Below are 22376 nucleotides of genomic sequence, written 5' to 3' on the forward strand. Positions count from 1 at the left end.
CTGCCGCCCCGTGGGGAATTCCTGCACATGTGCCTTCCTTTCCTGTCCTCCTAAAACTGGAAGAGGGAGCAGCTGGACTCAGTATACCAGGTGCCAGAACACAGCTGTTCCCTCACTGCGCCCCTCCACACCCGAGCAAGCTGAGCTGGGTGGAGGCTGAGGGGGGTGGGGTGGAGTGGGGCTGCCTTGTGCCACCCAGGGATGCTGTATCCAGCCCAGGCAAATGCGTCCTCAAGTTGATTCTGAGCAGCCGGCAGAGTGAGAGCTGCCACTGGCCGGTTAGAGGTGGTGAGTGGGCGAGTAAGGGGTGCAGGCATCAGACGATGCAAAGGGAGGGAGTGATTAGGGAAGTGGGTCCTGAAAACAGTAGCAGCGCCTTGGGAGGCCAAACCGGGCAAGTCCTAGCCCCAGCTCCCGATGCAAGCCTCGGTTCCCATCTATGCTAACACTGAGTGAATCTCCTGAGCCAGCTGTTTTGCCAGGAGAAGGCGCTGTACCAAAGTAAAGCTAATCCATGAGTTGAAGGCTGGGGAGCACGGCGGTATAAGATTAAGGGAGGACTCCTATCCTTCTGTGGGCTTTGCCAGGTGAGACTGGAGGCACAGTCTAAAACCCGGGCTCCCTTTGCAGGTCTAGGCCCTGCCATGCCTGTTCCGCTGCTCCCTCTGTTGCTCCGCTCGCTGTTAACCCGCCTGCTGCTGCCTGTCGCCCGCCTGGCCCGCCAGCACTTCCTGCCCTTGCTGCGCCGTCTGGCCCGCCGACTGAGCTCCCAAGACATGCGAGAGGCTTTGCTCGGCTGTCTGCTGTTTGTCCTCAGCCAGCAACAGTCACCGGACCCTGGAGAGACCTCCAGAGTGGACCACTCCCAGAGGAAGGAGAGATGGGGCCCTCAGAAGTGAGGCCTCGGGTCCTGGAAGCAGCAATGTCCATCAAAGTACTTTTGGAGTGGGTCAGTCCAGGCATCTGCACTTGCCTGCAGAAGACAGAGTTGGGGGCCAGAGAGCAAGAGGGTTTCTGACCAGAACAGCTCCCACTCCCCCAGGACCTAGTGGACTGCAGATGTGCAGTGTTTGTCCCCCACTTCCCCGACAGCGCCCTATGCCTTATCTCTGGCCTTCCGGGGTGGATCTGCAAACGGAGGTATCAAGGTCAGTTAAGAGATGTTTAACTTAGACTCAAGACAATTTAGCAAAGAGATGGTATTTAAATTCAAACTGTCCAGTTTACCTTAAAAATAATAGGACCTTTGTTTGCCTTTTGAGACTTGAGAAAGACTTCCTCTCGAAGCTCAGTGAGCAGTGTGTAGTCAATAAATGACAGTGCTTTATTGTTCCTTGTTTTTGAGACTGTATACTGGGCTGGCCTCAGACTCCTGAGGATGACCTTGAAGTTCTGATTCTCCTGTCTTCAACAGTGCTGGCATCACTGGCATACACCACAACCAAGGCCAGTGTGTGTGTAGAACTGGGGATTGAACCCAGGGCTTTGTGCACACAAGGCAAGCACTCTAATTCTGGCCCGGTGTTGGATGGCTGGCCGTTTCTCTTTGGGAAGCTGGAGACAGGGTGGGTGGAGAAGACGCGGGGACACTTCCTTTGGAAAACTTGCTCCGTCTGTCCCTCTCGGTCTTCACAAGCTACAAGTTGTTTGCAGTTGTGTAAGTTCATTCAGAATGCCCCACGGTGGCCCAGCGATGGCTTGGATCTATGTTGCAGGAAGGCTAGCTGGCTGACGGGGGAAGGAAAACTGATCCCTTGTGAGTTTTCGAGACTTTGGCTCAGCTAGAGGAGGAAGGAAAAAGATCGAGACTTTGGCTCAGCTAGAGGAGGAAGGAAAAAGAAGATAGGGCAGTAGGGCAGTGGGCCGAGAAGTAGGGACAGGCACGCCATTGACGGACGCTGTGCTGCCCTTGAAGAAATAAGAAATCACCGAAGAATTTCACTTCCTCGGGCTGGAGAGATGACTCAGCAGTTAAGGGCACCCACGAGGCAGCTCACTACCCTCTATAAACCCAGTTCCACACTCCCCTCTCACCAGGCATGGCCCTGTTGCATAGACACACACTCAGGCAGAGCACCCACACACATAAGTTAAAAAATTTTTTTTCGAGACAGGGTTTCTCTGTGCAGCCTTGACTGTCCTGGACTTGCTTTGTTGACCAGGCTAGCCTTGAACTCACAGTCATCTGCCTGCCTCTGCCTCCTGAGTGCTGGGATTAAAGGCGTGTGGCCTAAGATAATTTTTTAAAACTTTCTTTATAAGTTGGGTGGTGGTGGCAGATGCCTTTAAACCCAGCACTCAGGAGGCAGAGACAGGCCTGTGGGTTCGAGGCCAACCTGGTCTACATAAGTGAGTCCAGGACAGTCAAGGCTACACGGAGAAACCCTGTCTCAAAAAATCAACCGAACAAACAAAAAGCCAAAACAAAACAAAAACCCTTACTTTATTTCCTACTCCTTGGTAGAGGCCTTGGGTGCTTTTGTGCACGCATGCGTGCATGAGCATTGTGTAGGAAAATTTTTCTGGATCATTTGATTATGATTCCCACACAATAATCCTTCCAGGAGTGTCTTGGGTATACTGAGGAGTACAGGGCCCTGTCAGGGGATCCCCAAACAAGTTAGGGATCCCATGCAGGTTCCCACAGAAACTTGAGGCTGGGAAGGCAGTGACATATGAGAGGAGCTGCACCTCTTCCCCTCTCTCCTCCCCCCACCTCTCAAGCCCTGAAGAAGTTTTTCTTCCTTCCTTGGCCCAGCTGCTTCCTACAGAGCCCTCAGAAACTAGAGCACGCGCGGGGACAGGTGGATTAAAAGCAGTCCCACCTTCCCTAATACGTCCCCTCGGAGCCCATGGCCCCTCCCACTGGGCCTCCTGCGGGGCACCAGGTGTCCCTAGCGCGGCGGGGCTGGCAGAGGCTGCGGAGCTACCGAGCTAGAGTTATAGAGTTATCCGAGGAGGTGGCGACTCCTCTCCTGCACTCTGCCAGAGACCGGTCAGCTCCGGCCTTGGCAAAGGCCCACACCCCAAGGTGAGGAGGTAGAGAGGGCGCTGGGGTCCCCAAGGCCTGGTAACTTTAGTTCTCCCTGTGCCCCCCAGGTCCGGCTGCTGGTGCCCTAGTCTTAGTGCGTAGGAGGCCCGCGCGGTTCTGGTGGCGCCCCTGTCCAGCAGCTCTTCTGAAAGGGAGGATGTGGCTCAGCAGGAGTACAATCTCCCTGCCGCCTCTTGAGGAAGAATTTTTTTTTTCCCCTGGGAGTTTGTTGACGCACAGTTGGATGATTGTTTAAGCTTCGGACCACTTAAAATTGTCCCCGGTGCCGGGCGTGGTGGCGCACGCCTTTAATCCCAGCACTCTGGAGGCAGAGGCAGGCGGATAGCTGTGAGTTCGAGGCCAGCCTGGTCTACAAAGCGAGTCCAGGACAACCAAGGCTACATAAAGAAACCCTGTCTCGAAAAACCAAAAAATAAAAATAAAAATAAAAAAATAAAATAAAATAAAATAAAATAAAATAAAATTGTCCCCTGAGTCAGAGACCTACCTGCCAGCCAGAGGGTTAGGAGACAGATGAGAAATTTGGCTAGAAGCCCAGGCTGAGACCAAAAGAACAAGGTCAGTTCTTCCTGAACCCTGACCTAGTATCTACCTTTTGTACACATCTGCCTTTTATTTTATTTTTAGGTTTTTGGTTTTTCGAGACAGGGTTTCTCTATGTTATCTTGACTGTCCTGGACTTGCTTTGTAGACCAGGCTGCCCTCGAACTCTGTCTCCTGAGTGCTGGGATTAAAGGCGTGTGCGCCACCACGCCCAGCCCCACATCTGCCTTTATTTGAAAATTTGATATTGGACATAGGGAAGACTTGCTCAATTGGTTGAATCCTCTCAGAACCTAAGTTAAAAAGAATGTGTGTGTGTGTGTGTGTGTGTGTGTGTGTGTGTGTAGTTTATTTATTACTATACATGCAGTGCTCTATCTTCCTGCATGTATACCTGTAGGAGAGAGGAGGGCATCAGGTCACATTGTAGATGGTTATGAGCCACCATGTGGTTGCTGGGAATTGAACTCAGGACCTCTGGAGGAGGAGTCAATACCCTTAACCTCTGAGCCATCTCTTCAGCTCCCTAAAAATATTTTTTAAAAAAATATTTTTCTATTTAATTTTTAATTTATGTATATTGGTGTGAGGGTGTCAGATCTTGGAGTTACAGACAGTTGTGAACTGCCATGTGAGTGCTAGGAATTGAACCTGGGTCCTCTGGAAGAGCAGACGGTGCTCTTAACCACTGAGCCAACTCTCCAGCCCCCTAAAAAATATTTCTTTCAGAGCTGTGATGCCACTTATAATCCCAGCACTGGGGAGGCCAGAGAGAGAACAAATACTTAGAAATCCTATGTTAAAAAACAAGGCGCAGGGGGCTGGAGAGATGGCTCAGTGGTTAAGAGCACTGCCTGCTCTTCCAAAGGTCATGAGTTCAATTCCCAGCAACCATATGATGGCTCACAGCCATCTATAATGAGATCTGGTGCCATCTTTGACATGAAGATGTTACATGTAGGCAGAATACTGTATACATAAATCTTTAAGGAAAAAAAAAAACCCAAGGTGCAGCCTGGTCTACAGAATGAGTCCAGGAAGCCGGGTATGGTGGCGCACGCCTATAATCCCAGCACTTGGGAGGCAGAGACATGTGGATCGCTATGAGTTCGAGGCCAGCCTGGTCTACAAAGTGAGTCCAGGACAGCCAAGGCTACACAGAGAAACCCTGTCTCAAAACACCAAAACAACAATAACAACAACAACAAAAACACACACACACACAAAATGAGTCCAGGACAGCTAAGGCTACACAAAGAAACCCTTTCTTGAAAAACCAAAACCAATACCAAAAAACCTAGGTACATCAGGCTAGTGGCACAGGCCTTTGATTTCAGCACTCCTAAAGCAGAGGCAGGCAAATCTCTGTGAGATCCAGTCTGGTCTGTCTAGAGAATTCCAGGCCAGCCAGAATTACATAGTGAGATCCTGTCTCAAAACAAAACAAAAGGTGGGTAAGAATTGGTTCATTTGCCAGGCATGGTGGCACACATCTTTAATCCCAGCACTCAGGAAGCAGAGGCTGGCGAACTGCTGTGAGTTCGAGGCCAGCCTGGTCTTCAAAGCCCAGGACAGCCAAGGCTACACAGAGAAACCCTGTCTCAGAAAAACAAAAACAACAAAACAAAATAAGAATCGGCTCAGTGGTTAGGAGTGATTGTTGCTCTGGCAGAAGACCTGGGCTTGGATCCCAGCACCCACATGACATACCTCACCGCAGCCTACAACTCCAGTCCCAAGGGACCCAAAGCCCCCAGGCCTCCACTTGCCCTTGTACCCATGTGGTGTACACACACAAATACATAACCTTGAAAAAACACAAATCAATGTGGATGGTCCCTGAGGAACTGTGGCCAGAGGTAGTTCTCTAGCCTACACACACACACACACACTTTGATCTTGTCTTCTTTTTTTTTTTTTTTTTTTTTTTTTTTTTTGGTTTTTCGAGACAGGATTTCTCTGTGTAGCCTTGGCTGTCCTGGACCTGCTTGTAGACCAGGCTGGCCTCGAATTCACAGCGATCCACCTGCCTCTGCCTCTTGAGTGCTGGGATTATAGGCGAGCACCACCACACCCAGCTTGTATTCTTTTTTTTAAATTGTTTTTTATGTACATGTTTGACTGCATGTATGTCTATGTGAAGGTGTTGGATCCTTTGGAATAGGAGTCACAGTTGTGTGCTATCTTATAAGTGCTAGGAATTGAACCTAGGTCCTCTGAAGAGCAATCAGTGTTCTTACCCACTGAGCTAGCCCCCTGCTACTGTATTCTTTTTATTTATTTATTTTATTTATTTATTTATTGGTTTTTCAAGACAAGGTTTCTCTGTGTAGGCCTGGTTGTCGTAGGACTCTCTTTGTAGACCAAGCTGGCCTTGAAATCAGAGAGATCCCCCTGCCTCTGCCTCCTGAGTGCTAGGATTAAAGGAAGGTGTCACCATGCCTGGGTTAATACTGTATTATTATTCATGGAATATTTCAACTAACTTAGGTTTTAATCAATCAACCATTTATTCATTTATTGAGACACAGGGTCTTTTGGTATAGCAGTCCTGGCTGTCCTGGAACTCAGTGTATAGGCCAGGCTGGCCTCAAACTCTCAGAGATCTGCCTGTCTCTACCTCCTGGGTGCTGGTATTGAATGCCTGCAACCACTATGCCCTGCCAGTTTATTGTTTCATTTTTGTTGATTTTTTAAACCCATAGACAGGGTTTCTCTGTGTAGCCTTGGCTGTCCTGGCCTCGCTTTGTAGACACGGCTGTCCTTGAGCACAGAGCGATCCACCTGCCTCTGCCTCCCTGAGTGCTGGAGCTTTTGTTTTTAACAATGACATTAGGACTGAGGAGCTGGCTCAGTAGCTGAGCATGGCACTGGCACGTTTCAGGCCCCCAGCATCACAAAACAAACAAGAGAACAAAACCAAAGAAACAGCAAAATCCACACTGCCTTAAAAATGCCTCTTTACTGGTGAATCTTTTGGTGTCCCCTTAAGAACTTTGGACAAGTGTTTCCTGGGCTTTCCCTAGTTCCTTTTCGGCCACAAAGCCACAGAGATTTAATCACAAACAACAGAAAACTTGAGACATAGCTTGTGACAGCCTCTAGGTTGGAGCAAACACAGATGGCTGTTGCTAACAGCTGAGGAGAGAACAGGCCTGGGGAGAGAGAGGACTGTTGAGTGTGGTATGAAGCAAGCCTACCTTCTAAAAGGGGGGTGGGGAGGAAGTGATAGAGCAAGCTGGGTCCCAACTCAGCGGGGAGGTGGGGGGGGGGGGAACAGCAGGCAAAAGTGAGGTCAGGTGGACCTGCCCTCCTAACCCAACCTTAGACACAGGGAACACTGAAATGAACAGGAAGGCAAAAAAAAAAAAAAACCTCACAGACCTGCCTAAGAATCTGTCCAGGCCCAGGCCTGTGTGAGCCGGTTCCCAAGACTATCCAGCAGAGGGTCCTGGCACCAGCAGCTGGCTGAGGCTGCCTGGGGTGTGGGTGCTGGCTGGAGCCCAGGCAAGGAGCTTGCCAGATGAGCTGTTTTCCAACAATAACAGGACTGGCTGTGGCCATCTGTATAGACGGACAGGTCCCAGTGGGCATGAGGAAAAGAACCAGCCTAACCCCAGTCTGGCTGGGACCCTCACCACTTCCCTCCTTCCCTCCCACTGCCAGCCCCTTCTGTACACAAGGGCTCCCCACTGGGCCCCACCCCATCCTGGCCACGGATCTCTCCAACAACTGTGCCAGCTACTGCCACAGGGCCAGAGCTGGGAAAGGAAAGTGGGAGCAAGGCAGGAGGCCAGCGGAAGAAGAGAGGTAAAGGCAGCGGAGAGTCAGAGACGGGACAAACAGAGGGTAGCAATCAGTAGCTGTGGACAGACTTGAGGGAACCCTTAAGCCATGGGACAGTGCCCAGAAAAATACCACCCAAGCCCAGCTGAGTTCCTGCCCTCCATTTGCTTAGTGCTAATGTGTGTGTGGGGGGGGGAGGAAATGTGTCATCTCTGTGGGAGCAGGAAGGCTGTATACACCCCACTAGCATAGCCAGGGAGAACCCACTGTCCTATCTAGTCAGAAACAGCCTAAGCATCCCCCCCCACCCCTGTGCCCCCCCATCTTTCTCTGGGGACAACAATTGCACCTTTCCCCCTATGATATTAGTACTGATAACTGTTAATTAGTTCCAATGGCTTCTCTGGGGACAGGCTCCTTAGGGAGGTAGGGTGTGGCAGCCAGCCTGGATGCAATGATCTCTCCTCAGGACCCTCCTCAATTTCTGGGTCACCTTACACAACTGTAGGGACTTGGACTAAGTCCTTCCCTCTCTAACAACACAGAGGAAGGAATGAAACCTTGCCCTCCCCTAGAGGCTTGTGAAGGCCTCTCTCTCTCTACCGCAGCCATTGGAGGATTTGATAGGAGCCTCATCAAAGCTTCTAGCCCTGAGGGTTATCTTCTTGGGTTGGGACTGAGACAGGCCAGCTAGGATGTTTAGGATGTGGGGCTTTTCTTCCTAGCTCCTGCCTGCTTCTCCGGTCTCCAGCTGTGTTTCAGTTTTTCCAAGAGGCCTCCGGGCTGTCCCTTCTGCAAACAGCTTGTAAAGCCAAGTTGTTGGGGTGGGGGTGGGGGTGGGATGTTGTTTGTGGAGTGTGTGCGTGTCTGTGAGGGTTGGAAAGAAAACAAAACATACCCCTGCCTGCGTCCGTCCGGGTTCCAGAACAATTAAGTCTGAGGTACTCCATCAAGGTTGGGGGTTGGAAAGTCTTCCTGAAGGGAAAAGGAGGAGTGGAAAGGAAGAAGGATGTATTTGAGGGGGTGTTGAAAGTAAAACGGTGGCGGGTGAAGGATAACGGAACACCTGAGGTGGAGTGCGGCTGTGGGGGCGTTTAGGCCTGTGCGAGCAAAGGGCCTGTCTGTGCAACAGTCCCGCACTGGAATGTGTAGGAGTTAGCGCAGGCTCAGCGAGGAAATTAAGGGTACCCAGGTATGGGACAGTGCCCCCTCCCAGGCTCGCGTGCACAAGTGGCGGTTGGGAAGGGTCCAAGGACAGGATTTGCGGCCCTAGACGCACGGTCTCTGGGGCTGGTAGGCTATGAACTGTTAGGGGGAAGAAGGGGGGGGGGGGGAGCGGAGGCGATCATCCTGGGGGCGGGGCCAGGGCGGGGGTTGTCGCCGGAGGTGGCGGCTCGCAGGGAAGGCGGGCCCAGCAGAGGGCGGGTTTGAAAGCGCTCGGGCGGGCGCGGGAAGCGCTGGCCAGCGCGCAGATTTCGTCGCGGGACATGTCTCTCTCCAGTAGGTGCTCCTAGGGTCCGGGTGGGACGTGCTGGGGACCCCGAGGGTAGAGAGTGGCGTGTCCGGCCTGCCACGAGGGCAAGGGAGGCCCTGCCTGCCAGCTCCGCGGCCGCGACAGGGACTCGGGGTGCGGCCCCCACGCGGCGCGTGCGGAGCAGCGCAGCACGTGGCGCTCATGGGCCTGGCTCTGGGTAGGGGGGGTGTCCCTTTTGTGGGGACCCGGGTGGAGCTGGGCCTAGGACAGCCTGGCTTCTGGGCCTGAAAGCGACTGTCGCCATACTGACCTCCACAGGAGGTCGGCGAGTGAACGGTTCGATGTTTACCACTCCGTTATGAACTGGAGAGAGGGGTTGCGTTGCTTTCTGCCCCGAGACAGGAGGATGGGGATGCAAATGGAGGTGTGGGAGCTGCCCCCTTTACTGACTAAACTCACTCACCCCTGGCCTCCCTTTTCTGGGCGCGTCATTTACTCATCATGAAGAGTGAACGAGTGACAAGAGAAGGGCACGCATACTCAGGTTCCCCGGTGGATTGTTTCAACCCTGTGCGGCTGGTCAGCCCCCTCCTCTTCTCCTTTTTTTTTTCCTTTTGTTTTTGTTTTTCGAGACAGGGTTTCTCTGTGTTAGCCTTGGCTGTCCTGGACTCGCTTTGTAGACCAGGCTGGCCTCGAACTCACAGCGATCCACCTGCCTCTGGGCTTAAAGGCTTGCGCCACCACGCCCTGCCAGCCCCCTCTTCTTGATTAACACCTATTCAGTTCGTCTTGTCCTGCTTGTGTGAGCTTTCCATGCACTAATACATGTGTGGTGGAATGGCTGCGTGGTGCTACAAACCTGAAATTAATGTTACCAGGGGCCGAGAATAATCTGGTTCTCCCAACCCTTTAATTGGAGCAGAGTTCCCTGGAAGTCTACATGGCTAGCTGGGGAGCCGCATTAATTAATTTCACCTTCCTCACCCCAGAAAGAATCTAGAATAATCTGTACGTTGGATGTTGATGCTTATTCCCAAACTCACCATCCCTAACGGTTTTGTCAAGTGACGCCACCTCTTTGAGCCTCAGTTGGCCCCATCTGTTTAGTTGAAACTGTCCAGTACTAGCTTCTGGGCAGCTGGAAGAGGGGGCACCTGCATATTGCCATGAAAGACTTTGATGTAGCAAAAACTATGTTGAGAAACCGAGATGTGTGAGAGGTGTTGGGACCCTAGGACGTGGAAGGGCTCAGGCTGGGGGTTGTTTTCAGGGCACCTCCACCTCTGCAGGTTAAGGCATGGCTGAAATGAACACCCAGAGCCGGTGACCACCTATCAGATGCCCGGACAAACAAATAAATGAACGCACCTACACAATAATTGGGCTGTTAGGATGTGGGCAGGACCCAAGAGCTGCCCATGGTTTTAGCTCTCGCCCAGGAGTGGCGATTGCTGCGAGCAAGGTGTGTGTGTGTGTGTGTGTGTGTGTGTGTGTGTGTGTGTGTGTGTGTACACATGTATGCATGCACAGAAATAAATACTTGTCCAAGCCGAGGCCAGTTTTCTGAAAGAAGGGTGTTAATCCTCTTCTTTCTGGCTTGAGGCTACACTCAAGTTCAGTGCTGTACTGCGGACTGGCTGTGTGGCCTGAGGAGTCCTCAGGCTTGCCCCAGCCCCAGCAGAGCTCTCAATTCTCCTGGAGAAATAGCTTATTATACTACTATTTATCCCTTTGTCCGCAGTGCCTTGAAGGGTGGTTGGCTGCACGTAGACCCTCAGTGAATGCTCTCTAGAAACCACTGGAAGGAACCTTGTGCCTCCATCTGGAGGTGTGTGGCTTTGCTGGCCCGGACTGGGGACTGAAGGAAGACCTATCAGGTGACTGTGACTTTGTGGGGTGGGGAGGGGGCCTGGTGCTGGCTGGACCTGGGAGCTGACCTGCCTTGCCACCTGCTTAGGTCCCTGCTGAATTGTGGGCTGTCTTCTCTCCCTGCTACAGGGCGGCCCTTTATCTGTCCCTGGCTTCGCGCAGCTTCGGGGCTTGCCTGTGAGACTCTGCAGAATGGGGCCCCTTGAGGCCTGAGGGGTTCTCTCCTGATACGCCTTTGCCACCTTTTTCACTCTGGACCCTCACCCAGGACCCAGCCTTCTGTCTGAGCCTGAGCTAGGACCCCCTCCTGGGGACTCCCCAGCTTCCTTCAGCTCTCGCCCACCAAGGAATTTGGTGAGTGAGGAGGAGGCCGGGAGCAGAGAGCTGAGCTGGGTTTCTGTCCGGGGTGTGCCTTGAGTATTCTGCTTCCTTACAACAGAAAACCTGTTAGGCCTCTCTCTGGTGCTGGGGGGGAGGGGGGAGGGGTGTCTCCCCTGTGTGGGTGGGGCACTGGGAGGAGGTGGCTAGGACCTCTGGGAACACGCCGTTAGGGCCTGTGTACCACTTTTCTAATTTTTCCTTCAAGGCCACTGTTAGAAAGGGGAAGAGGATAACAGCCAGGGACAGAAAGGAACTGGGGGGGTGGGGGTGGCGGGGGATGGGAAAGGAACTTGTTAGGCTGGAGGGGGCGCATATCTCTTCCTACCTTATGAGAAGCCTCTGGGCACTGATTGGGAAGAAAGGCTTAGGTCCCAGTTACATTGGGAAGCAGTCTGGGAAGGTGTTCCCCACCACAGCCTTTATTAAGTGATGGAGAGAGGGGCTCCCTGGAAAGAGAGAGAGGGCAAACTTAGAGCAAGCCCTGCTAGCCACATTCCTTTCTTTTTCCCTGTGTTCAGTCTCCTCCCCTTTGCCTCTATCCTCTCTCTCTCTCTCTCTCTCTCTCTCTCTCTCTCTCTCTCTCTTTCATCACTGCCCCCATCCCCCTTTCATGTCTCTTTTGTCTTCTTTGACTGTCTTAGCCTCTCAGTCATGTGCCCTCCTCCTTTCTTACTCCCCACCCTTTGGTTTCCAAGCTTATAAACTGCGTCTGCCGCTGGATAAAAATAGCGGTGACAGTGGCCAGGGGGAGACGGCAGGACTGGCTTACTGGGGCCAAAGGCCAGGCAGGGCTGACTGAGTTGAGTGGTCTAGAGCCTACAGAGGCTCAGAGGGGATCTTCCCTTGCGTGCTCTGCGTGCCCAGCCCTACCTCCCAAGAGTCTGAGAAGGGCCCAGAGCAGTGTGGAAGCAGAGCCAGACAGGGCCTCACTATTCCTTTACCCCTAGCAAGAGCCAAAGGGAGGGAGCTGCCAGCCAGGCGCAGCTGAGAACACCGGAACCATGACCAGCAGTCACCAGCCTCAGGACAGGTACTGGAGGGCCAGGGGTGTGGGAGGGGCAGTGGGGGGTGGGGCAGATGGCTACAGGGAGCGGAGCTGGTCTGAGAGTCTAGGGAGTGGGTCTCTAGGGAAGGTTTGGGGGATAGGCGCAGTACTTGGGGCTACTATCTAGTAGTTAGTATTTGCTACTAACGGTGCTTCCTGCCCTGACGGTACCTGACAATGGTTCTGAGTCAGGTCTACCTGGGGATCGGGGTGGGGCTGGGTGTGCCTGCAGGGCTAAGTGGGCAGCAAGCCCCTACTGGTCTGTGTCCCAGTTTCCCCCGCTTTTGGCTCTGCAGCTTCTGGTCCCTCCCACTGTCATTGTGGGGAGATAAATTTTGGCTGCCTCCCTCCTTTTAGAACACATCTGGCTGGACTGCCCTGTCCCTGGGGATTGCCCCGGGGCATTGGCCTTGTGTGGCCTCAGCCCACCCCAGCTCTTAGGCCTGACCCTTGCAGCCTCCTGCCTCCGGAGCCTGTGAATTTCCTCAAGCTAGTTAAAGCCAGGAATGTTTGTTACCATGGAAGAAGGTCCTGAGTCAAGTTCTCCAGAGGGGCTGAGGCTTATGGGAGTTCATGTAGCCATGCTACTACTACTCCTGTGTGCCCGCTCTGTCCTTTCTGTCTCTGAACCCCACTATACCATCTCCCTTCTGTGCCAAAGACTATGTAACTGGGCCCATTCTGACAGCAGGGTTAGCTGCATCTCTCTGGGGCCGTTTCTCCACCTGTAACATCTGGTGAGACTATCAGTCTTCTGTGAGTGTTTGTTTGTTTGTTTGTTTTGTTTTGTTTTTTGGTTTTTTTTTTTTTTTTTTTTTTTTTGGTTTTGCGAGACAGGGTTTCTCTGTGTAGCCTTGGCTGTCCTGGACTCTCTTTGTAGACCAGGCTCGCCTCAAACTCACAGCGATCCGCCTGCCTCTGCCTCCCAAGTGCTGCGATTAAAGGTGTGCGCCACCACGCCTGGCAGAGTGTTTTCTTTTTTCTTAATTTTTTTTAAATTTTGATTTTATTTTTGTTTGTTTGCTTGCTTTGTTTTTTGTTTTTTGAGACAGGGCTTCTCTGTGTAGCTTTGGCTGTCCTGGACTCACTTTGTAGATCAGGTTGGCCTCAAACTCACATTGATCCGCCTGCCTCTGCCTCCCGAGTGTTGGGGCTAAAGGCAGGCGCCCCTGCCCGGCCTGTGAGTGTTTTCTGAGGGGAGGAATTGTAATTGTAGGTCCCAGCTTCCTGCCTCCTTTCTCTCCCAGGCTGCCTGGTGCTCTGGCCCAGCCCCTCAACATTCTACCCACTTTATTGCACTGCTGCCTGGCTCCCTCCTTCCTCCTCTGTCCTCCTCTCCTGTATGACATGCCCTTGGAATTTTGCCTGCCATTTGAGCCACCCAACCAAGCCTTGAGCATCTTGATCTCAGAGGGAATAGATTGCAGGCTGTGAAAACTGTAGTGGTCACGGCTTAGACTGGCCCACTTTGGTTACTCACTCTGGCTGTCCCATTTAAGGCCTGCAAGGAGCTAAGCTCCTGTTTCCCCAGCCAGATCTGTTCCACTGTGTTGGACCTCCTTGCTACCCTCTCTGTGGAGCCTTTGGATGCTGGCTAAGGAGGAAGGGGGGTGTATTTTGCCATGTATAGGCGACTGTAATGGGAGGGACCAGGGTTGCTAAGCTTAGAAGGGCTGTCCAGTCATTGGCCTAGTGTCCCCATGCTCAGAACAGGAAAACATCCAGAAGCTCTAGTTGCCCTGTCCTGCTCTGCCCTGCCCTAGGTAGTGTGGCCTACAAAACTGGTTCTGTCTAGTAGGGGGAAAAAAAATCTAACTTCCTACTTCCCAGCCCCCTCAGGCATCCATCCCATCTGTCCCACTGGGTCTAGAATCGGCTGGGTGTTTCTTGACCTCTGGAGTTCTTCAGGGGACTGCAGAGTTCCTGCCTAGACAGCTTAATGACTTCCAGCCTGTGTGGTGGGGATGGGAGAGGTTGCGTTCACTCTTTTCCCTACCCACCCACCTTTAGCAGAAGTTCCAAAGCCGTCTCTGGATGTGTGGGTCAAGCTTTCCCCAGCCCGTGGGGTCCCCTAAGCCTTCTAAGGACTTGAGAACAAAAGTTCTCTCCTCCATAGCATCCAGAACTGCGCCACAGGCCCTTACCCCATGACTCGTCTTTTTTTTTTTGTTTGTGTTTTTGGTTTTTTGAGACAAGGTTTCTCTGTGTAGCCTTGACTGTCCTAGGCTGTCCTGGACTTGCATTTTAGACCAGGCTGGCCTCGAACTCAGTGATCTGCCTGCCTCTGCCTCCTGAGTGCTGGGATTACTGGCCTGTACCACCTCGCCTGGCTCTCTTGACCCATCTTCCATCCTGTTCTGTACCCTAGAACCCACACATCACCTCATACCTCCACATGCACATGGACACACTCAGCTAGGACAGCCGGGACGATGGGGAGGGAGGGAAGGTGGCTGCCAGATCGCTTTGCCTTTTTCCTATGCAGGTATAAGGCGGTGTGGCTTATCTTCTTCGTGCTGGGCCTGGGGACATTGCTCCCCTGGAATTTTTTTATCACAGCAACTAAGGTGAGGCTGGAGGGGGCAGGGCATTAGGTTCCAGAGGACATGCCCGCTAGGCTTTCAGGGCCTGCTCTGTGCCTCTGGGCACAGAGAGGGACAGTTTCCAACACTCACCCTTTGCACACCCCACAGTATTTTACAAGCCGCCTGAACCTGCCCCAGAATACGTCCTTGATGACTGACAAGTTGAGCAAGGACAGTGAGGCCTTGGCTAACGGCACAGTGTCCTTGCCAGAACAGCACCTCAGTAAAATCTTCAATAACGTCATGACCCTGTGTGCCATGTTGCCCCTGCTGCTCTTTACCTGCCTCAACTCTTTCCTGCATCAGAGGTGAGCCTCCCCCCTGCCAGATGCCATCTGGCTCCTGCATCCTCAGCCCCAGGCCACCCTCTGCTGAGTCCCTCCCTGAGCCCCGCCCCTGCCTCTCTTACAGGGTCTCTCAGTCTGTCCGGATCTTGGGCAGCCTGGTGGCTATCCTGCTCACGTTCCTCCTCACTGCTATCCTGGTGAAGGTGGAGATGGATGCTCTGTCCTTCTTCGTCATCACCATGATCAAGATCGTGCTCATTAATTGTAATCGAAGGATCATGTGGGCAGCTCTGGGCCTGGGTTGAGAGTTGGGGCAGAGATAAGGCTGGTTTGGGTTAAGGCTCCCCGGGAGACCCCCACCTGCCAGCCCCTCATCCTTGCTGACATGCTGTCTATACCATTCCCCAGCGTTTGGTGCCATTTTGCAAGCCAGCCTTTTTGGTTTGGCTGGAGTCCTGCCGGCCAACTACACAGCCCCAATCATGAGTGGCCAGGGCCTGGCTGGCTTCTTCAGCTCGGTGGCGATGATCTGTGCCATTGCCAGTGAGTCATGCTGCCCCGCTTGCCAGTTGTGGGGAGGCAGGGCAGGATGGTTGGGACCAACGGAGGAATGACTGATCTCGTGCACTCTCTGCCCCAGGTGGGTCTGAGCTGTCGGAAAGTGCGTTTGGCTATTTCATCACAGCCTGCGCAGTTGTCCTTTTGGCTATCGTGTGTTATCTGGCTCTGCCTCGGATGGTGAGCAGATGGAGGACGCTGGGGTTTGGGGAGTGGGGTAGAGCCCAGGGCTTCAAAGCAAGGGTGTTCTGAACCCGAAACATGGCAAGTCGGGATTCTGGAGGTGTCCCTGACTCTGCTTCCCCCATCTCCCTTGCTGAACAGGAATTCTATCGCTATTACCTGCAGCTCAACCTTGAGGGGCCTGCTGAGCAGGAAACCAAGTTGGATCTCATCAGTAAAGGTCTTAATTACTAAAGGAATTCCTGCAGGGCGGTGGGTGAGAGGGAGGCGGGTGGTCCTGGGTGTGTTATATTGCAGCTATGAGCCAAAGGAGGGCGCAGCAACTGTGCGTAAAGCGTAAGGCGTAAGGCGAGGGTAAAGTAGGTATAAGAGCTGGAAAGGAGGGCTGGAGAGATGACTCAGAGGTTAAGAGTCTCTTCTTCTAAGTTCAACTCCCAGCAATCACATAATGGCTCACAACCATCTATAATGAGATCTGGTGCCCTCTTCTGGTGTGCAGGCACACATGCAAGCATAGTACTGTGTAAATAATAAATAAATAAAACTTAAAAAAAAAAGAGCTGGGAAAGGTAACACAGAGACCTTGGGCGGGGGGATGGACACCTCTCAATTGGTAGAGTGCTTACACGGAGCTCTGCGTTTGCGGTATGCTCTGAGTGAGGTGGTGTTCATGTAATTTTAGCATTTGGATAGTTGGGGTGTAGCAGCAGGAAAATCAAACGTTCAAGGTCACCCCGATTCAAGCCAGCCCAAGCTACCCAGAATCTTGTCTCAGTGAGGAAAGTAGGAGAACCTGGATTACCCTGATTGTCCCAGGCATATATGTTCTGAGGTAGCAATTTCAGAGGGAACACAGACTAGCTGCAGTCTCCTGGGGAAGGGTAGCCCCCAGGGTATTAGGTCTGTGAGGTGCTGGGACCAGCCAGTTAAATAGTGGGGGGGGGTGTCTACCTCCGGCTCCTACCTGTTTCTCTGTCCTCCCCCAAATATAAAGATCCTTTCACAACCTCTCACCCAACAGGCGAGGATCCAAGAGGAGGAAGAGAGGAACCTAGGGTGCCAGCCCCCAACTCTCCACCCACCAGCAGAAGCCACTCTATCAAAGACATACTTAAGAGTGTACGTGGGGCTGGGGTGTCCTGCCCACCCTTGCTTCCTCACCCCTTCCTCTCTCGCTGTGTCTACCCTTATTACCACCTCCCTTTCTCACCTAAGACTGAGCTTTCTGCTGTCTTCCTGTGAATGGGGGTTGTGGGGTGGGGTGTGTGTGTGTGTGTGTGTTTGTGTTCTTTGGGTTTTTTGTTTTTTGTTTTTTCTTTTTTTTTCTTTTTTTTTTTTTGAAAGAGAGAGAGAGAGAGAGAGAGAGAGAGAGAGAGAGAGAGAGAGAGAGAGAGAGAGCGCTTTGATTTAGCCCTGGCTGTCCTAGAACTAACCCTGTAGTAGACCAGGCAGAGATCTGCCTGCCTCTGCCTCCCGGGTGCTAGGACTAAAGGCATGTGTCACCACTGTCCAGCTCTTTGGTCACAAACTAGGGACCTGGATGAATCTCTTTTTTTTTTCTCTCTCTCCAGATCTGGGTTCTGGCTCTGTCTGTCTGCTTCATCTTCACGATCACCATTGGGCTGTTCCCTGCTGTGACTGCTGACGTGGAATCCAGCATCGCAGGCGAGAGTGCCTGGAGTAAGGGCCCCCGCTCCCCGGCATGGATTCAGCCAGAGTCTAGAGCAGAACCAGGGGTGCAGTGTGGGCAGCCTGGGGACCTTCCTGCCCAGCTGGATCTTCATGGGCCTAGTCCCCTACCATTGGCTGGAAACATCTCTTCTGGTGGACAGTGAGGAGGATGAGGCCCAAAGAGGGCCGAGTGCTAAGTCTAAGTCTCTTTTCTAGAAGACTATTTCAGTCCCGTGACTTGTTTCCTGAATTTCAATGTCTTTGACTGGCTAGGCCGGAGCCTCACAGCAGTCTGCCTGTGGGTGAGTAGAATATGCACTGTGGGACCTGTGGGGCCACAGAGTCCGACTGAGGCCAAGAGGGGCCACCAAGAACATGTAATGCTGGGGCTAGACGTGTGGCTCTGTGCTAGAGGCTTACCCAGCATGCATGACCCCTGGGTTCCATCTGTAGCTCTGAACAAAGGGGGAAAAATAATGCAAAGGGAGCTATCCTTTTCAAATCTACACATAACTTACCTGTAACTTCCATTGATTTATGTTTTGGTTTTTTTCGAGACAGGGTTTCTCTGTAGGCCTGGCCATCCTGGAACTCCCTCTGTAGATCAGACTGGCCATGAACTCAAGAGCTCCACCTCCCTCTGCCTCCCAAGTACACCTGCCTAGCTTTTTTAAGATTTTATTTATTTATTTATTTATTGTTTTTCTGTATAATAGCTCTGGCTATCCAGGAACTCCCTCTATAGTCCAGGGTGGCCTCGAACTCATGGAGATCCACCTGCCTCTGCCTCCCAAGTGCTGGGATTAAATGAGTGTACCACCACTGCCTGGCCCGCTTTTTTAGATTTTAAAATTATTTTGTTATTTTTTTTTTAAAGATTTATTTATTGTGTATACAGTATTCTGCCTGCATGTACACCTACATGCCAGAAGAGGGCATCAGATCACATTATAGATGGTTGTGAGCCACTGTGTGGTTGCTGGGAATTGAATTTAGAACCACTGGAAGAGCAGACAGTGCTCATAACCACCGAGCCATCTCTCCAGACCTCATAAACGTTGTTTTTGTGAAAGAGGGTCTTACTATGTAGCTGTGATTATCCTGGAACTCGTTATGTCAATGACTGGCTTCAGAGGTCCATCTGCCACCATAATCCAGCTAAAACTTCTAAATTATGTATTTGTGGGGATCTGTGCATGTGAGTGCAGTGCCCACAGAGGCCAGAAGAGGGCGTCAGATCTCTTGGAGCTGGAGTTACAGGAGGTTGTGAGCTGCTTGGTGTAGGTGCTGGGATCTAAACTTGGGTCTTCTGCAAGAGGTCTCTTAACTATGAAGCCATCTTTCCAACCCACGTGTGAAGTTCTTAGATGTGCAACATGGCAGGGATATGTATGCAAATGTACATGTGTCTACCCAGATCAGAAGATACATTTCAGTATTTGGGACCCAGAGCACCTTATAAGTCAAGTCTGATAGTGCACACTTGAAATCCCAGCCAGAAGCAGGAGGATCAGACGTTCAAGGTCATTCTTAGCTGTGTAGTGAGTGAGCTTGAGGCTAGGCTGGGGTACGTGAGAACTTGTCTGAAAAAGAAAAGTTTGGGGTCTGGAGAGATGGCTCAGAGGTTAAGAGCACTGGCTGCTCTTCCAAAGGACCGGAGTTCAATTCCCAGCACCCATATGGCAGCTCACACCTGTCTGTAACTCCAGGTCCAGGGGATCTGACACCCTCACACAGAACTATATGCAGGCAGAACATCAATGTATAAAATAAAGATAAATATATTTTAAAAAGAAAAATTTGGGAGGGTGGCTGGAGAAATGGATCAGAGGTTAAGAGCACTGACTACTCATCCAGAGATCCTGAGTTCAAGTCTCAGCAACCACAGGGTGGCTCATAACCATCTATAATGTGATCTATTACCCTTTTCTGTCATGCAGGCAAGCACTGTATACATAATAAATAAATAAATCTTTAAAAAGAAAAGAAAAGAAAAATTTGGTGTCCCATAAGCACCACTGTACCCCTGGCAGTCAGCACCCCCAAAAGGTAACCAGGCCTGGAGGTTTTTACCCCAGTCCCCAGGGGCCCTGAGTAGACAGTGGGGGCTGCCATGGGCTGATGCGTGCCCTGTCCTTGCAGCCTGGGAAGGATAGCTTCTGGCTGCCGGTTCTGGTGGTCGCCAGGATCGTCTTCATCCCCCTGCTAATGCTGTGCAATGTGAAGCATCATCATTACCTGCCTGCGGTCTTCACGCATGACGCCTTGTTCATCGCCTTCATGGCCGCCTTTGCCTTCTCCAATGGCTACCTTGCCAGCCTCTGCATGTGCTTCGGGCCCAAGTGAGTGGGGCTCCGAGGGCTTTTGGTGACACCGGGCAGGATAAGAGTCCCAGGGGTGTCCATCAGCAGAGGAGAATGGCAGCAGGACAACCCTTCATCTCTAAGCTGGGAGGAGCTGGTGGTAGCAAAATGCCCAGCTGGGGGGGGGGCGGGCAGGGCTTGTGAAGGGCAGTGGAGGTGAGGGCTTCCCCTTGTGCTGTGTTGTGGGAGGGGACTGAGGCAGGGTGGAAGATAGTGGCAAGACACATATCCTGCCCCCCCACCCCCCCACCCCACAAAATGTGGGCTGGGATTGGGGATTAGGAAGGCCTGCGGGAGCAGGGCTCGGCTTGGCTCTCCTAAGATTACCCTGCCTTATTTTCTTTTAGGAAAGTCAAACCAACCGAGGCAGAGACAGCAGGAAACATCATGTCGTTCTTTCTGTGTCTGGGCCTGGCCCTGGGAGCTGTATTGTCTTTCTTGTTAAAGGCACTTGTGTGACCATGTGGGAAGGAACAGAAGGACTGCGTTGCCTGCCTGCTTCCTGCTTGTTTCCTCCCCGCCAGGGATGAGCAGGGGTCCAGAGGTTTGCCCTTCTAGCTGACCTCTACATTCTCGTGGCCTGTGCTGGGCACAGATGTGTAGGAACCAGGGAGGTAGCCTCTGCTGATGGACTTGGGATCAAGGGGTTAGAGTGGCCTGATCCCTGCTTGAACCAAGCACAAGAGACTCCTAGGCCGAGAGAGATCTGTCATCTGCCTATCACAAGGATGGGGTGGAGGTGGCTGTCTGGCTGGTGTGTCATGTGATCTGATGTTCTCTCTCCTTTCTTCTGTGCCTGTTCCTTGTCCCCACTCTTTGTTATTTCACTGCCTTTTTTTATACTGACAGAAACCAGGTGCCTTCAGAGGCTCTCTGATTAAATAAACGTTTTTTTTTTTCTTTCTCGGCTCCCTGTGTCCTCCCAAGGTTTAACTCCTTGGAGAGGAGAGAAGGCTGACAGCCTGAGGCTAGTGGCAGAGCATGACCCACTGTTGGGCCCGGGTATAAGGGGAGGATGGACCCTTTAGTCTCAGAGTGGCTGCAGCGCCCCCTGCTGGGGCCACAGAGAAGAGATGGACGGCCTGGAGCCAAGACATGCCAGACTGGCCCAGATCTAGAAAGACAAAAGTTCTATTTTCTGCTCACTTTGTTTTTTGTTTTTTTGAGACTGGATGTAGCTCAAGTTGTCTTCACATTCTATATATACCTGGGGATGACCTTGAGCTGTCCCCTCCCCCCCCCCCCCCCCCGCCTTTTTTTGAGACAGGGTTTCTTTGTGTAGCCCTGCCTGCCCTAGACTCACTCTGTAGACCAGGGTGGCCTGGAACTCCCAGAGATCCGCCTGCCTCTGCCTCCTGGAGGCTGGTGGGCTGGGATTACGGGTGTACTGCACCCAGCCTGGCTCTGCCTCGCTACCCCTTAAGTGCTGGTACTGCAGACATGTCCCACCATGTACCGGCTCTAGGGATCAAATCCAGGGTTTTGTGCATGCTAGGCCAGCACTGTGCTATCTGAGCTGTCCCAGCCCCACTTTCTTATTTCAAAGGACTGGAACTGGAGGCAGCTTTGGGTGTTTCCTTGTCTTAACTGTTACTTTCCCTTCCCTCCACAAACACTGTCCTCATCCCCTGGAGTGAACTCTGCCAAACTGGCCAGCACCACCCCCAGGGTCTGGCCATACTCCCACATCCCTGGGCAGGAAAAGGCCGAGGCCTGGGTTCTCTCTTACCTTGGCTCTAGGCCCTGACACCAAAGCCCAGGCTGCCAGACTTCCTGGAGAACAACGGGCCTGTGTGTCCTCACGGCGGAGTTGGACCTTTCCATTCTCCGACCACACTGTGGGCTGAGGAAGGGTGGGCGGCGTGAGACGTGAGGCTGTCAGTGGAGGGGCCATTACCGCTGCTGCTCCAGCTCAGAGTTGACTGAGGGCAAATGAGTGAGGAAGGAGCCCTCGCCCTGGGAGGTGTCTCAGACCTTTCCCAGAAAGGCACACTCACGCCCCGACTCCCTACCCCTGGCTTTTGGCTCTTTGGTTCTTGACCAGCTCATGGCTACAGAGTTGGCCCTACTGTTGGAACTTCCTTTTTCACAAATCTCACTTAAACCAGTGGTTCTAACTTTGCAAGCCTTGAATACATAATTCCTCTTGTGGTGAATCCCAACCATAAAATTATTTTGGTTGCTATTATATAACTAGTTTTGTGGTTGTTATGAATCTGGATAGTAATGTAAATATGCGTTTCCCAATAGTCTTGGGTAACCCTTGTGAAAGGGTCATTAGATCCCCAAAGGGGTCAAAACCCACAGGGGTAAAAACCTGATTTAAACAAAGGCTTCAAACCCCCATGGGTAGTAGTGGGGCTTCTTTTCTTCTTTTGTTTCTTTTTTGTTTTGGTTTCTCCTCCCTCCCCCCCCCCCAAGACAGGGTTTCTCTGTGTAACCTTGGCTGTCCTAGACTCGCTTTGTAGACTAGGCTGGCCTTGAACTCACAATGATCCACCTGCTTCTGCCTCCCGAGTGCTGGGATTAAAGGTGTGCTCCACCACAGCCAGCTTTGCTTTGTTTCTTGAGACAGGGTT

General features: G+C 52.2%; 2 protein-coding genes across 9 annotated transcripts; both read left to right on the forward strand.

Moving 5' to 3' along the window:
* Positions 1-233: 233 nt before the first annotated feature.
* On the forward strand, positions 234-1332 carry MYMX (myomixer, myoblast fusion factor). Of its 3 annotated transcripts, none has more exons than XM_084753662.1 (2): positions 234-288; positions 631-1332. In XM_084753662.1, the coding sequence occupies exon 2, from the start codon at positions 645-647 to the stop codon at positions 897-899; it is 255 nt and encodes an 84-aa protein (XP_084609788.1). In that variant the 5' UTR covers positions 234-288; positions 631-644; the 3' UTR covers positions 900-1332. The 3 variants fall into 3 exon arrangements, with proteins under 3 accessions (XP_084609788.1, XP_084609787.1, XP_084609789.1); XM_084753661.1 differs by lacking the exon at positions 234-288 and adding an exon at positions 312-541; XM_084753663.1 differs by lacking the exon at positions 234-288 and adding an exon at positions 312-501.
* Positions 1333-2882: 1550 nt separating this feature from the next.
* SLC29A1 (solute carrier family 29 member 1 (Augustine blood group)) lies at positions 2883-20695 on the forward strand. Of its 6 annotated transcripts, none has more exons than XM_084753656.1 (15): positions 2883-3031; positions 10597-10732; positions 10854-11078; positions 12053-12135; positions 14636-14717; positions 14844-15043; positions 15147-15286; positions 15431-15565; positions 15663-15760; positions 15905-15983; positions 16785-16882; positions 17335-17443; positions 17651-17736; positions 19577-19776; positions 20145-20695. In XM_084753656.1, the coding sequence occupies exons 4-15, from the start codon at positions 12107-12109 to the stop codon at positions 20254-20256; spliced, it is 1368 nt and encodes a 455-aa protein (XP_084609782.1). In that variant the 5' UTR covers positions 2883-3031; positions 10597-10732; positions 10854-11078; positions 12053-12106; the 3' UTR covers positions 20257-20695. The 6 variants fall into 6 exon arrangements, with proteins under 6 accessions (XP_084609782.1, XP_084609783.1, XP_084609786.1 ...); XM_084753657.1 differs by lacking the exon at positions 2883-3031 and adding an exon at positions 8243-8322; XM_084753660.1 differs by lacking the exon at positions 2883-3031 and adding an exon at positions 8748-8881 and having other exon boundaries at positions 15905-15977.
* The last annotated feature ends 1681 nt before the right edge of the window (positions 20696-22376 follow it).

The sequence above is a fragment of the Acomys minous genome (genome assembly GCF_964271855.1).
Source record: "Acomys minous genome assembly, chromosome: 13".
Classification (NCBI taxonomy): domain Eukaryota; kingdom Metazoa; phylum Chordata; class Mammalia; order Rodentia; family Muridae; genus Acomys; species Acomys minous.

What these genes read in the sequence shown, in the direction of transcription:
- SLC29A1 (XM_084753656.1), top strand. Translation starts at nt 12,107, where the DNA reads ATGACCAGCAGTCACCAGCCTCAGGACAG. An exon ending in TTTTTATCACAGCAACTAAG is followed by an intron (nt 14,718 to 14,843) that starts GTGAGGCTGGAG and finishes CACACCCCACAG; the next exon opens with TATTTTACAAGCCGCCTGAA. An exon ending in AACTCTTTCCTGCATCAGAG is followed by an intron (nt 15,044 to 15,146) that starts GTGAGCCTCCCC and finishes CCTCTCTTACAG; the next exon opens with GGTCTCTCAGTCTGTCCGGA.
- MYMX (XM_084753662.1), top strand. Translation starts at nt 645, where the DNA reads ATGCCTGTTCCGCTGCTCCCTCTGTTGCTCCGCTCGCTGTTAACCCGC.